Consider the following 14,165-nt stretch of genomic DNA (forward strand, 5'->3'; position numbering starts at 1 on the left):
ACCTGAGCGGAAATCAAGAGTCGATCACTTAACCCACTGAGCCACCCAGGCACCCTGAAAAATGTAAAAATGTTTTATTTTAGTTAAGGAGTCATTACATTTATACCTTGGGTTATAAGCAGAGGGAGAAAATTACCAGTCATTTGTTTATTTTTAAATGGTTTCTAAGGTGTTAATACCTGCCTTCCCCCAGTTACATTTTTATTTTATTATTATTGTTATATATATATTTTTAAATATTTTATTTATTCAAGAGAGAGTGAGTGAGAGAGAGCATGAGAGGGGAGAGGGTCAAGGGAGAAGCAGACTCCTACTGAGCTGGGAGCCCGGACTCAATCCCGGGATGCCAGGATCATGACCTGAGCCAAAGGCAATCACTTAACCAACTGAGCCAACCCAGGTGTCCTCTATCCCCGTTACACTTTTAAACTGTGAAGTAAATTATTGCCATTAGATTCAATATTTAGGCTTCCATCATATCTCATAAGTTGTTTTGGAGCATATGAAATTACTCTCTCATATATAGTTTTGTAAAAATAGGAACGTTTTTGTTTGCAATTTACCTAATAAAAATAGTGATGTTTTATTTTGTGTAGGTCATTTAATGAATTTGAAGTACTATGCCTCTCCTTCTGACCTGCTGGATGATAAGACTACATCTCCCATCATTTTGCATGAGAATAATGGTAAGACTTTAACTGAAAAGCAACTGAAGGTTTTGCTCAGTGTTTTAAAAATATTTATTTATTATTTTTTTTTTATTTTTTATTTTTTAAATATTTTATTTATTTATTTGAGAGAGAGACAGTGAGAGAGAACATGAGTGAGGAGAAGGTCAGAGAGAGAAGCAGACTCCCCCTGGAGCTGGGAGCCTGATGCGGGACTCGATCCCAGGAATCCAGGATCATGACCTGAGCCGAAGGCAGTCGTCCAACCAACTGAGCCACCCAGGCGTCCCAGTGTTTTAAAAATATTTAAAATAATTTGAATGCCTGAGCCTGGCTGTGTATTTCCTGATTTGCTACTTCGTAATAAGTTTGCCATCTTACCAAAGTTTGCTGTTCCTGTCAGATTTTGCATCTGATTCACATACACACATACTCTTAAGTATATATACATGTATGTGTACATACATATAATAATAAAAGCTTAACAGGTGCTTTTGAACAAGTAAATGAATGAATGAAAAGGCGTAAACCATTTGACTTGAAATAATCCCCTTTAATCAAAGGTGAAGAGATTAGCCAACTCACTAAAGAATACAATAATGGATATTATTTTCTATTTGCATTTTTTATTTTTTATTATTTTTTTAAGATTTTGTTTATTTATTTGAGAGACAGAGATCACAAGTAGCCAGAGAGGCAGGCAGAGTTGGGGGTAGGGGGACTCCCTACAGAGCAGGGAGCCCAATGCGGGGCTCGATCCCAGGACCTTGGGACATGACCTGGGCCAAAGGCAGAGGCTTTAACTGCTGAGCCACCCAGGTGCCCCTCTATTTGCATTTTTTAAATTTTATTTCTTATTAGAACAAAGGAGAAGCTTGAACTCACAACCCTGAGGTTAAGACCTTAGATGAGATCAAGAGTCAGATGCTTTACCAACTGAACCACCCAGGCACCCCCGTTTGCATTTTAATACACTGAAACAGTGAGAAACGGCTTAATACTTCATTTGGTCCCTTTGTTGTAACTTAAGTCATTGACTATCCTATAATCATAATTCTATTTAAATGCATTCTGGAATTGGAAAAAATAATTAAGTGTTGGTAATGAGGCTTTAAATTTTTTTTTTCTTTGGACTGCATTGTTTCCTATATTTTGTTTTATTTACTGACAGAAACATTGGTTGTAGAGGTATTATCTGGCAAATTAGGGCTGACAGATTAGCAGAAGTTAGCCTGATTTTTGTTTTTAAATGTTAAGATCCTTGTAATTTGTGTTACTTTGGAGAATACTCTTTTTCTTTCCTATTCTCAGTTCCTCGATCGCTGGGCATGAACGCATCAGTGACAATTGAGGGAACGTCTGCTATGTATAAACTCCCAATTGCACCATTAATTATGGGGTCACATCCAGTTGACAACAAGTGGTAAGTTAAGTATAATCCTAGCAAAGTTCATTTTTTCAACTTCAAGCCAGACAGAGATCACAAGTAGACAGAGAGGCAGGCAGGGAGAGAGGAGGAAGCAGGCTCCCTTCTGAGCAGAGAGCCCTATGCAGGGCTTGATCTCAGGACCCTGAGTTCATGACCTGAGCAGAAGGCAGAGGCTTAATCCACTGAGCCACCCAGGCGCCCCTGAAACAAGTATTACTTTGACTTGCCTCTTTCCTCACTTGACTTTCTAGAGATTGATTTTTTATTTTATCCATTTAATTTCTCTTTTCATCATCTATTTGAATGTTCCTCTGTGAAGTCTGTTTATAGAACACATTGTCTATCCTGAGAGAGAAAGAGAAGAATTGTACTACTTGTAATTCCAGGGGTTTAATGACTGCTTTTTTTCCTTATGTTGATCATGGGGCTTCTGTTGATTGGAATACTAACTAGAGACTCAAGATAGATGCTTGATTAAATACTTTAGGGTTAATAAATAAGATGTTTTGCAGCTGGGGGAAGAAAGTTAAAAGAGTGAGCTTTTTTTATGATTTATTTATCATTTATTTATTTGAGAGCATGTGTGTGCATGTGTGCACACTAGCAGGGGGGAGGAGGAGAGGGAGGACAAGTAGACTCCGCACTGAGCACAGAGTCCGATGCTGGGCTCATTTCGGAGCTTGATCCCATGGCCCTGAGGTCATGGTTTGAGCTGAAATCAAGAGTCAGGGAGAGGGGCACCTGGGTGGCTCAGTGAGTTAAGCCTCTGCCTTCGGCTCAGGTCATGATCTCAGGGTCCTGGGATCGAGCCCCACATTGGGCTCTCTACTTAGCAGGGAGCCTTGCTTCCCCTTCTGTCTCTCTGCCTGCCTCTCTTCCTACTTGTGATCCCTCTCTCTCTGTCAAATAAATAAATAAAATCTTGAAAAAAAAAAGTCAGATGGATGCTTAACTGATTGAGCCATTCAAGTGCCCCAAAAGTGAACTTTTTTATTTTATTTTTTTTATTTTTATTTTTTTTTTTTTTTAAGATTTTATTTATTTATTTGTCAGAGATAGAGCGCGAGCGAAAGCGAGCACAGGCAGACAGAGTGGAAGGCAGAGTCAGAGGGAGAAGCAGGCTCCCCGTGGAGCAAGGAGCCCGATGTGGGACTTGATCCCAGGACGCTGGGATCATGACCTGAGCCGAAGGCAGCTGCTTAACCAACTGAGCCACCCAGGCGTCCCAAAAGTGAACTTTTTTAAACCTTTTTTTAGAATTTATTTAAGTAATCTCTACACCCAGTGTGGGGCTCATACTCATGACCTCAAGACCAAGAGTCCCATGCTCTAGCAATTGAGCCAGTCAGGTACCCCAAAAGAGCGAACCTTTGATAGGCTTTTGTTAAATGATATGGGCATGTTTAAGAATGGGTGTTTAGATTTTTCATTTTTATATGAAGTCAAAATCCAACCAACCCCCTCCTTTTTTTTTTTAAGGACCCCCTCCTTCTCCTCTATCACCAGTGCCAACAGTGTTGATCTTCCTGCCTGTTTCTTCTTGAAATTTCCCCAGCCAATCCCAGTATCTAGAGCATTTGTTCAGAAGCTTCAGAACTGCACAGGTGAGTTTTAAGCATCAAGAACTAATTCTTGTTAAAAATTGGAAAAACAAACTTCAAATTCAGATGATCTTAGACTTTCAGTCTTGGCCTCAAAGAAGTACTGATGGGTATAAATGTCATGGTGCTTTGTACTAGTAAATGCTCAGTAAGTACTTTTTTAATAAATGGATAAATGAAATAGAAGTTATGAAAGGAAAACTGAGCTGTCAACATTTTGATGTTATTGTGATCCTTAGGTTGATCCTTATTTTTCCAGGAATTCCATTGTTTGAAACTCAACCAACTTATGTACCCCTCTATGAACTAATCACTCAATTTGAGCTGTCAAAGGATCCGGACCCCATACCTTTGAATCACAACATGCGATTTTATGCTGTAAGTAAGGCTCCATAGATTGTTGTAGGTTATATTTGAACCTATGATCAGAATCTTCCTTTATAGGATTACTGAGGTCAGAAACGTTCCTTTGGACTACTGGATCATATCCTAGTTCCTCATTCAGGCAGGAAATTACAGAAATTTCTGAAACATACGAAGAAAAAGAACATGAGCTTCCAAGTCAGGAAGTAACAATGTACATTTCATGGCCAACATTTCAGATGAAATTCTCTTAATAGTATCCTGAACTTTTATAAGTTTGTAAGTAGCTGTTAAGAATTCTTAATGTGTAATTCTTTTAAGTGTCATGAGCTTTAATCTGAAAACATTTTTCAAGTACATACAGAGAAGAAAGTGCTAGAATGAATAAAATAAGGAGGATTCCAAAACCTCATCTGGACTTGAATTTATTTGAATGTTTGAGGAAAGTCTAAAGTAGTAGTTCCCAAATTCTGATTGTGTTACAAATATATTATACAAGGTATTTTATTAAAAATAGGGATTTTGCACTTATAGTTTAGGGGCTCTTCTATATAGATTTTTATATAGTTTATAATTTTGTTGGGTTAGGAAACCACTAATAGAACATTTATAGAAAAGGGGTCTTTTCGGCCAAGTGAGTAATCAGCCTTTATAACATTAGCTGACCAAAGAATTCACTGGAGATTTTTATTATTCACTGAGAAACTGCTGGTGATTTTGAGGAGTAGTGGTTTTTCCCAGGATATTTTGTGGTTGGAGCACGATGGGTGAGTAAATAGTGCTCATTTCCTTTGTTCTTTTTGCCCAGGCTCTTCCAGGTCAGCAGCACTGCTATTTCCTCAACAAGGATGCTCCTCTTCCAGATGGCAGAAGTCTACAGGGAACCCTAGTTAGCAAAATCACCTTTCAGCACCCTGGCCGAGTTCCTCTTATCCTAAATCTGATCAGACATCAAGTGGCCTATAACACCCTAATAGGAAGTTGTGTCAAAAGAACTATTCTGAAAGAAGGTATTGCCTTTGCTTTTGATATACCTACTGGCAAACGGAAACTGTTTGTTCTCATGGTTCTCTAATTTGGTGGCTTATCATATCTTCTGTGGAGCTTTTATAACTGGTTTCCAATTGCAAGTGAACTGAATTAGAACCAGTGGGAGGAGTTGGGAATCTAGTTTAAGCTCCACATATAATTATGATGGAACTAATCCATAAATTGGCATTTGGAAACCACTGTGGTTTTTTTTTTGTTTGTTTTTTATAGTGGACTTAACTCTTTTTCTGCATACAGTAATATAATTAGGTACCTACAGGCCTGAATCTTACAATAGGTATAGAAGGTAGAACTTGGGATGCTATGGGAAGAGATGATTTCTTTCTCTCTTTATTAAGGAATCTCTAATTCATAACCCCAAGATCAAGAGTTGCATGCTCTGCCAGGTGGCCCAGAGATAATTTCTTGAGATTTAAATTTTAGGTGGTTATGACAGTGCTTGCCAGCTTTTAGTCCTGCCTGAGTGTTTCCTGTTCCCGTTCTTTGGGGAACTTAAGCATATAGCTTAAAAAGGGGTAAGACCCATGCCCTTTTCTTTTTCTCCTAAGATTCTAGAATGCTGATATTTTTCAAACAGTCTGCTGTTAGAATCCCTGATGAAACTTTTAGCTGCTCTTAAAAACTATAGTTAATTTTTTACCTTAGTTGTAAAGCACCTCATTGAGAGAGCTGTATTAGTGTGAATGGCAGGCAAAAAAGAAACAAAGAAGGCAAATCAGAAGATCTCTTTTTTGGGAATAAGAATTGTTTTAGACGGGGATCCCTAGGTGGCTCAGTTGGTTGGATGACTGCCTTCGGCTCAGGTCATGATCCCAGAGTCTGGGGATCGAGTCCCGCATCAGGCTCCCAGCTCCATGGGGAGTCTGCTTCTCTCTCTGACCTTCTCCTTGCTCATGCTCTCTCTCACTGTCTCTCTCTCAAATAAATAAAATCTTAAAAAAAAAAGAATTGTTTTAGAGGGCTGCCTGGATGGCTCAGTCAGTTAGTGTCTGCCTTCAGCTCAGGTCATGATCTTGGAGTCCCAGGATTGAGCCCCATGTTGGGCTCCCTGTTCAGCGGGGTATCTGCATTTCTGTCTCCCTTTGCCCTTCTCTGCTGTGTTCTCTCTCTCTTGCTCAGTTTTTCAAATAAATAATAAAATCTTAAAAAAAAAAAAAAAGACTGCTTTAGAAATGAGAAATATTAGAGAGAGTAATGACACTGCATGTGTGCAGGTGTGCTTATGACCTTTCTATTTCATGTATTTGAATCCTGGGAGAATTCTCCAACTAGTTTGAGGGCATCTGGAAATAGTTTTTGTAAGATAGTTATTAAGTTAGTCCTGCAAGATGTGTGCTTTCTCCCAAGAAAGTATGTGATCCTTTTCTCTGAGCTGCCAGTATATTTGGCTTAACGACCTATGATGATAGTTAGGTATTATATGTGTATTTGGCATAAGGATGTCATTTTATTTATTTACTTACTTTACAGATTTTTTTATTTTAGAGAGACCACAAGCAGGGGAAAGGGCAGAGGGAGAGGGGGAGAGAACCTTCAAGGAGACTCCCTTCAGAGCCCTGAGATCATGACCAGAGCCAAAATCAAGAGTTGGCTGCTTAACCAGCTAAGCCACCCAGGCACCCCATGGATATGATTTTAATTTTTTAAAAGATTTTTTTTATTTATTTGACAGACAGGGATCACAAGTAGGCAGAGAAGCAGGCAGAGAGAGCGGGAAAGCAGGCTCCCCGCTGAGCAGAGAGCCTGATGTTGGGCTTGATCCTAGGACCCTGGGATCATGACCTGAGCCGAAGGTAGACACTTATGACTGGGCCACCCAGGTACCCCTGGGATTTAGTTTCTAAGGAGACAGAATTTCGTTCTGTATACTTAGGGATTATTATTTACTAGTGTCTAGTCTTTTATCTGGTTGATAATTTTATGATCCTTTACTTTGCCTTTTAGATTCTCCTGGCCTCCTCCAATTTGAAGTATGTCCTCTCTCAGAGTCCCGTTTCAGCATATCTTTTCAGCACCCTGTGAATGACTCCCTGGTGTGTGGTGAGTTGTGAGGGAGCACTATTCTTAGGGCAGTGGTTTGGTCCATTTATCTTCTTATTGAAGTCAGAAACTGAATTTCTCTCAACTCTTACATATTTTGTCTTTCAGTGGTAATGGATGTGCAGGACTCAACACATGTGAGCTGTAAACTGTACAAGGGGCTGTCAGATGCACTCATCTGCACAGATGACTTCATTGCCAAAGTTGTTCAAAGGTAGCACTGGCCCTTTTCCATCAGAGTCCCATTAATGCTGTTTTGAGAATCAGAGTGAATGGGAATTAGGAAGAAAGAATTTAGTCACAGCTTTGAATTCACCTTTCTCTGCTTTGAGATTCAAAAGCAATGTAAGCTTTGGTTTTTTGATTCTGAGAGTAATAGGAAATAAGGTAGGTAACTTTAGGTCCAGTGTTAAGGTTGTTTTAGGAGGAGACAGCTGAAATAAGATGTAGGGTTCCCCCCCAACTTTGCAACACTTTTTAACATATGTAGTATGTCAAATGTTGGCATGTGGGAAGATACTTAAGCCAGTCTGCTTCCCACAAACTTTAATATGTAATTTTGGATTTTTCTAGAATAGGTGCTTGTGGTCAGTTTTGTGAATAAATTTTATTGGACCATAGCCCCATGTGTTCATTTATATATTGTCTGTGCCTTTTTTTTTTTTAAGTTTTTTTTTTTTTTTTTTTTAGAATGAGAGAGTGTGCGGGGTGGGGAGGGGCAGAGGGAGAGAAAGAATCCCCAGAAGACTCCCTGCTGCATGGAGTCTGATTTGGGGCTTTATCTTGGGATTCTGAGATCATGACCTGATCACATCAGCTGACTGAGCCACCCATGCATCCCTATATATTGTACATGGTGCCTTTTTTTATTGTCCCCCCATGGTGTCTTTTGAACTAAGATGGCAGAATAGTTGGACAGAAACCACGTGATATTCAAAAGCCTAAAATATTACTATTTGGTCTTTTAAGAAAGGTTGCTAAAATGTTCTAGAGCAGAGTGTTTTAGAAAATACATTATTAAATTTATCTGTAAGATAGAAAGTGCTTTGCTTTAAAATAATCAAGATTTTATACCAGTAATAGCATTTTTCACAGTATAGGTTTGGGATGATCTTAGCCATTAAGGTTTAGAATTTGTTGGCTCAAGGGATTATTCTAGTGGTTCATTAATTAAGAGAAATAGCATATCCTATTAATCACATGTGAAGCCCCAAAGGAAGGCATTTTCTTACTGAGTTCATTTTTTTTTTTTTTAAGATTTTTATTTATTTATTTGACAGAGAGAGAGATCACAAGTAGGCAGAGTAGCAGACAGAGAGAGGGGGGGGAAGCAGGCCCCCTGCTGAGCAGAGAGCCCGATGCAGGGCTCAGTCCCAGGACCCCGGGATCATGACCTGAGCTGAAGGCAGAGGCTTTAGCCCACTGAGCCACCCAGGCGCCCCGTCTTACTGAGTTCATTATTATCAGTTTTCTTTTGATTCAGTATGACATCTAATTTGTACTCTTGTTTATGTTTGTGGTTTGGTTGGTTTTTGGTAGTGCTTCAAAAGAGGTTTTGAGATTGCCTACTGATACAGATTCTTTTTAGAATGAATTTGCTCAGAGCTCTGGCATTTTATTTTATTTACTTATTTTTAAAATTTATTTATTTTTTAAAAAAGAATTTATTTATCTGACAGAGACATAGTGAGAGAGGGAACACAAGCAGGGGGAGTGGGAGAGGTGGAAGCTGAGCAGGGAGCCCAACGTGAGGCTCAATCCCAGGATCCTGGAATCATAACCTGAGCCGAAGGCAGACACTTAACTGGGCCATGCAGGCACCCAGCTCTGGCATTTTATAGAACTATTTCTGGTTATTTGCCTTACCTGAGAATTGCATATTGCAAACCTCTGAGGGCATATCTGAATCAAAGGCAGAATTAAACCCTGCTTTCCCAATAAGAATTGTTTTCCTTTAGCAGCTAATACACTGCTAATTTTGTTTTTTCTATCTTATCTTACAGATGTATGTCCATCCCTGTGACGATGAGGGCTATTCGGAGGAAAGCTGAAACCATTCAGGCCGACACTCCAGCACTGTCACTCATTGCAGAGACAGTTGAAGACATGGTGAAAAAGAACCTGCCCCCGGCTAGCAGCCCAGGGTATGGCATGACCACAGGCAACAACCCAATGAGTGGTACCACTACACCAACCAACACCTTTCCGGGGGGTCCCATTACCACCTTGTTTAATATGAGCATGAGCATCAAAGATCGGCATGAGTCGGTGGGCCATGGGGAGGACTTCAGCAAGGTGTCTCAGAACCCAATTCTTACCAGTTTGTTGCAAATCACAGGGAACGGGGGGTCTACCATTGGCTCGAGTCCGACCCCTCCTCATCACACGCCGCCACCTGTCTCTTCGATGGCCGGCAACACCAAGAACCACCCGATGCTCATGAACCTTCTTAAAGATAATCCTGCCCAGGATTTCTCAACCCTTTATGGAAGCAGCCCTTTAGAAAGGCAGAACTCTTCTTCCGGCTCACCCCGGATGGAAATATGCCCGGGAAGCAACAAGACAAAGAAGAAGAAGTCATCAAGATTACCACCTGACAAACCCAAGCACCAGACTGAAGATGACTTTCAGAGGGAGCTATTTTCAATGGATGTTGACTCACAGAACCCTATCTTTGATGTCAACATGACAGCAGATACGCTGGATACGCCACACATCACTCCAGCACCAAGCCAGTGTAGTACTCCCCCAACAACTTACCCACAACCAGTACCTCACCCCCAGCCCAGTATTCAAAGGATGGTCCGACTATCCAGTTCAGACAGCATTGGCCCAGATGTAACTGATATCCTTTCAGACATTGCAGAAGAAGCCTCTAAGCTTCCCAGCACTAGTGACGATTGCCCACCCATTGGTACCCCTGTGCGAGATTCTTCAAGCTCTGGGCATTCTCAGAGTGCCCTCTTTGACCCTGATGTCTTTCAAACCAATAATAATGAAAATCCTTACACAGATCCAGCTGACCTAATTGCAGATGCTGCTGGAAGCCCTAGTAGTGACTCTCCTACCAATCATTTTTTTCCTGATGGAGTAGATTTTAATCCTGATTTGTTGAACAGCCAGAGCCAAGGTGGTTTTGGAGAAGAATATTTTGATGAAAGCAGCCAAAGTGGAGATAACGATGATTTCAAAGGATTTGCATCTCAGGCACTAAATACTTTGGGGGTGCCAATGCTTGGAGGTGATAATGGGGAGACAAAGTTTAAAGGCAACAGCCAAGCTGACACAGTTGATTTCAGTATTATATCAGTGGCTGGTAAGGCTTTGGGTCCTGCAGATCTTATGGAGCATCACAGTGGTAGCCAGAGTCCTTTATTGACTCCTGGGGACTTAGGGAAAGAAAAGAGTCAAAAGCGAGTAAAGGAAGGGAACGGCACCAGTAATAGTAGTCTGTCAGGGCCAGGATTAGATAGCAAACCAGGGAAGCGCAGTCGGACCCCTTCTAATGATGGCAAAAGCAAAGATAAACCTCCAAAGCGGAAGAAGGCAGACACTGAAGGAAAGTCTCCGTCTCACAGTTCTTCTAACCGACCTTTCACTCCACCTACCAGTACAGGCGGATCCAAGTCTCCAGGCAGTTCAGGAAGGTCACAGACTCCCCCAGGTGTTGCCACACCACCTATTCCCAAAATCACTATTCAGATTCCTAAAGGCACCGTGATGGTGGGCAAGCCCTCCTCCCACAGTCAGTATACCAGTAGTGGTTCTGTGTCTTCCTCAGGCAGTAAAAGCCACCATAGCCATTCTTCCTCCTCCTCTTCCTCATCTTCTGCTTCCAACTCAGGCAAGATGAAAAGCAGTAAATCAGAAGGTTCATCAAGTTCCAAGTTAAGCAGCAGTGTGTATTCTAGCCAAGGGTCTTCTGGATCTAGCCAGTCCAAAAATTCATCCCAGTCTGGGGGGAAGCCAGGCTCCTCTCCTATTACCAAGCATGGACTGAGCAGTGGCTCCAGCAGCACTAAGATGAAACCTCAAGGGAAGCCATCATCACTTATGAATCCTTCTTTAAGTAAACCAAACATATCCCCTTCTCATTCAAGGCCACCTGGAGGCTCTGATAAGCTTGCCTCTCCAATGAAGCCTGTTCCTGGGACTCCCCCATCCTCTAAAGCCAAGTCCCCCATCAGTTCAGGTTCTGGTGGTTCTCATATGTCTGGAACCAGTTCAAGCACTGGCATGAAGTCATCTTCAGGGTTAGGATCCTCAGGCTCATTGTCTCAGAAAACTCCCCCATCATCTAATTCTTGTACAGCATCTTCCTCTTCCTTTTCCTCAAGTGGTTCTTCCATGTCATCCTCTCAGAACCAACATGGGAGTTCCAAAGGGAAATCTCCCAGCAGAAATAAGAAGCCGTCCTTAACAGCTGTCATAGATAAACTGAAGCATGGGGTCGTCACCAGTGGCCCTGGAGGTGAAGACCCAATGGATGGCCAGATGGGGGTGAGCACAAATTCTTCTAGCCATCCAATGTCCTCCAAACATAACATGTCAGGAGGAGAGTTCCAGAGTAAGCGTGAGAAAAGTGAAAAAGAAAAATCCAAGGTTTCCACCTCGGGGGGTTCAGTGGATTCATCTAAGAAGACCTCAGAGTCAAAAAATGTGGGGAGCACAGGTGTGGCAAAAATTATCATCAGCAAGCACGATGGGGGTTCTCCCAGTATTAAAGCCAAAGTGACTTTGCAGAAACCTGGGGAGAGTAGTGGAGAAGGGCTCAGGCCTCAGATGACCTCTTCCAAAAACTATGGCTCTCCACTCATCAGTGGTTCCACTCCAAAGCATGAGCGTGGCTCTCCTAGCCATAGTAAGTCACCAGCATATACCCCCCAGAATCTGGACAGTGAAAGTGAGTCAGGCTCCTCCATAGCAGAGAAATCTTATCAGAACAGTCCCAGCTCAGATGATGGTATCCGACCTCTTCCAGAATATAGCACAGAAAAGCATAAGAAGCACAAAAAAGAAAAGAAGAAAGTAAAAGACAAAGATCGGGACCGGGACCGGGACAAAGACCGGGACAAGAAAAAATCTCATAGCATCAAGCCAGAGAGTTGGTCTAAATCACCCATCTCTTCAGACCAGTCCTTGTCTATGACAAGCAACACAATTTTATCTACAGACAGGCCCTCAAGGCTCAGCCCTGACTTTATGATTGGGGAAGAAGATGATGATCTTATGGATGTGGCCCTGATTGGCAATTAGGAACCTTATTTTTTAAGACAAAAATGGCCAGAGAAAAACTAATAAGTTTATAGGCAAACCACCATAAGGGGTGAGTCAGGTGTGATTTTGTGTTCAAGAATCTTAAATGGCATGGCTTTGACACCGAGCTGGGTAAATTTAGAAAGGCATAGCCAGACCCTACTAAAGAGACCATAGGGTTTGATTTTGGTTACCAAGAATCACTTTTTCCTTTGCCAGAGAAAAAAGAGGAAAAAAAAAAAAAAGTTAAAGTACTTGCTTATGAATGGGAGGGGGTGGGTGGGGCATAGGGAGAGGGAAGGGTGGGAAACAGTTTTGTGGGAAATATTCATATATATTTTTTTCTCCCTTTTTCCATTTTTAGGCCATGTTTTAACTCATTTTAGTGCATGTATTTGAAGGGCTGGGCAGCAAATGAAAAAGCAATACATTCCTTGATGCATTTGCATGAAGGTTGTTCACTTTGTTTGGATAGTTGTCCATTTGAGGCATGGGCAAATGAAGGACTTTGGTCATTTTGGACACTTAAGTAATGTTTGGTGTCTGTTTCTTAGGAGTGATTGGGGGAGGGAAGATAATTTTAGCTATTTATTTGTAATATTTTAACCCTTTATCTGTTTGTCTTTATACAGTGTTTCTAATTCTATAAGGTTCAGGGTTCAAAGTAATGGGAGGTGGAAGAGCAAGGCTTATTTGGTGGTAGGGAGCCTGTAGCTTGTGCTGGTACTGTAGCATTAAGCCCAAACAGATTAGTCAGAGTCCACCTTTGGAGTTAAATAGAAAAACCAAAATGGTATTTTTGTTTTAGGAGGTTTATCATAGGGTTCAGACATCATAGGAATATTAGGAGTTACCTCTCTGTGGAGGTACTGATTTATATTCTCTTTTGTCCTTTAATAAAGGCTGGGCTGGCTTTTTGGGAAGTAAACATGTTTTCAGATGCAGTAAGGTTTAATGTACAGCCTCCCTGACCCAGTGGCATGAAAACCATTACAGAATTAAAAGTTCTCCTATTTCCACAATGTGCCAAAAGTCCATATCCCAGCATTTTGTTTGTAGGAGAACTGATGCCATTCCTGAGAGCTGGGCTCCTTATTTCTCTGCATCACATGGAGGAGGAGTCCAGACTTCAGTCACTCCACTGTATGCTCCCTTAAATAAAACAGTAAAAAATTTGCAGCCATAGTTCACTTAAAACAATTTCAAGCTCACTTGAAGTATTGGGGGCCTGGAATGCTAGGTGGGCATGAAGATACACCCTTGCTACTATGTAGCAACTCAGTTGGACCTTTTTGGAGGAACAGGTCTGAGTCTGGATTCTGGGGGACATCAATAAGAAGCCCTTCTCATAAATAAAGAAATCCAGGAGACCATTTGAGTGCAACACAAGTTCTCAGTATTTGGAGGGTCCTCTCAAAATTCTGCGGCCTTACTTTGATTTTGACACCTGCACTGTGCCATTCCTGATGATTCCATTCAGGATCTGTATCAGCAGGACGGGGCACAGTCCCCAGCACAACTCTTCTGGATTAAAAAAAAAAAAAAAAAAAAAAAAAAAGCCAGGTGATTCATTTGTGTGTGTGTGTGTGATAAATGGAGTGACTTCATCAGATATTGAAGAAGATTTCTATATTCAGCTCTTTCTGCAGGTTGGAGTTAGCATAGAGTTGGAAAATCAGCTTTGGCGTTCTTTCCTGACTGTCTCTGATTTCCTCTAGTGTTCTCCCTTTTCTGGTCATCAGCTCTCAACAACTCTGC

The 14,165-nt window shown here is 41.3% G+C and overlaps 1 protein-coding gene across 2 annotated transcripts in view; it reads left to right on the top strand.

Moving 5' to 3' along the window:
• MED1 (mediator complex subunit 1) overlaps window positions 1–14,011 on the top strand; it is a 28,826-nt gene extending 14,815 nt beyond the window's left edge. For both annotated transcript variants that reach the window (XM_059147873.1, XM_059147874.1), the window contains 8 exons: window positions 597–686; window positions 1,980–2,091; window positions 3,577–3,701; window positions 3,958–4,076; window positions 4,870–5,071; window positions 7,056–7,151; window positions 7,260–7,365; window positions 9,155–14,011. In XM_059147873.1, coding sequence (XP_059003856.1) covers window positions 597–686; window positions 1,980–2,091; window positions 3,577–3,701; window positions 3,958–4,076; window positions 4,870–5,071; window positions 7,056–7,151; window positions 7,260–7,365; window positions 9,155–12,407 — 4,103 coding nt within the window. In that variant the 3' untranslated portion in view covers window positions 12,408–14,011. The remainder of the gene's footprint in view (window positions 1–596; window positions 687–1,979; window positions 2,092–3,576; window positions 3,702–3,957; window positions 4,077–4,869; window positions 5,072–7,055; window positions 7,152–7,259; window positions 7,366–9,154) is intronic.
• The last annotated feature ends 154 nt before the right edge of the window (window positions 14,012–14,165 follow it).

The sequence above is a fragment of the Mustela lutreola genome, chromosome 15 (genome assembly GCF_030435805.1).
Source record: "Mustela lutreola isolate mMusLut2 chromosome 15, mMusLut2.pri, whole genome shotgun sequence".
NCBI classification, from domain to species: domain Eukaryota; kingdom Metazoa; phylum Chordata; class Mammalia; order Carnivora; family Mustelidae; genus Mustela; species Mustela lutreola.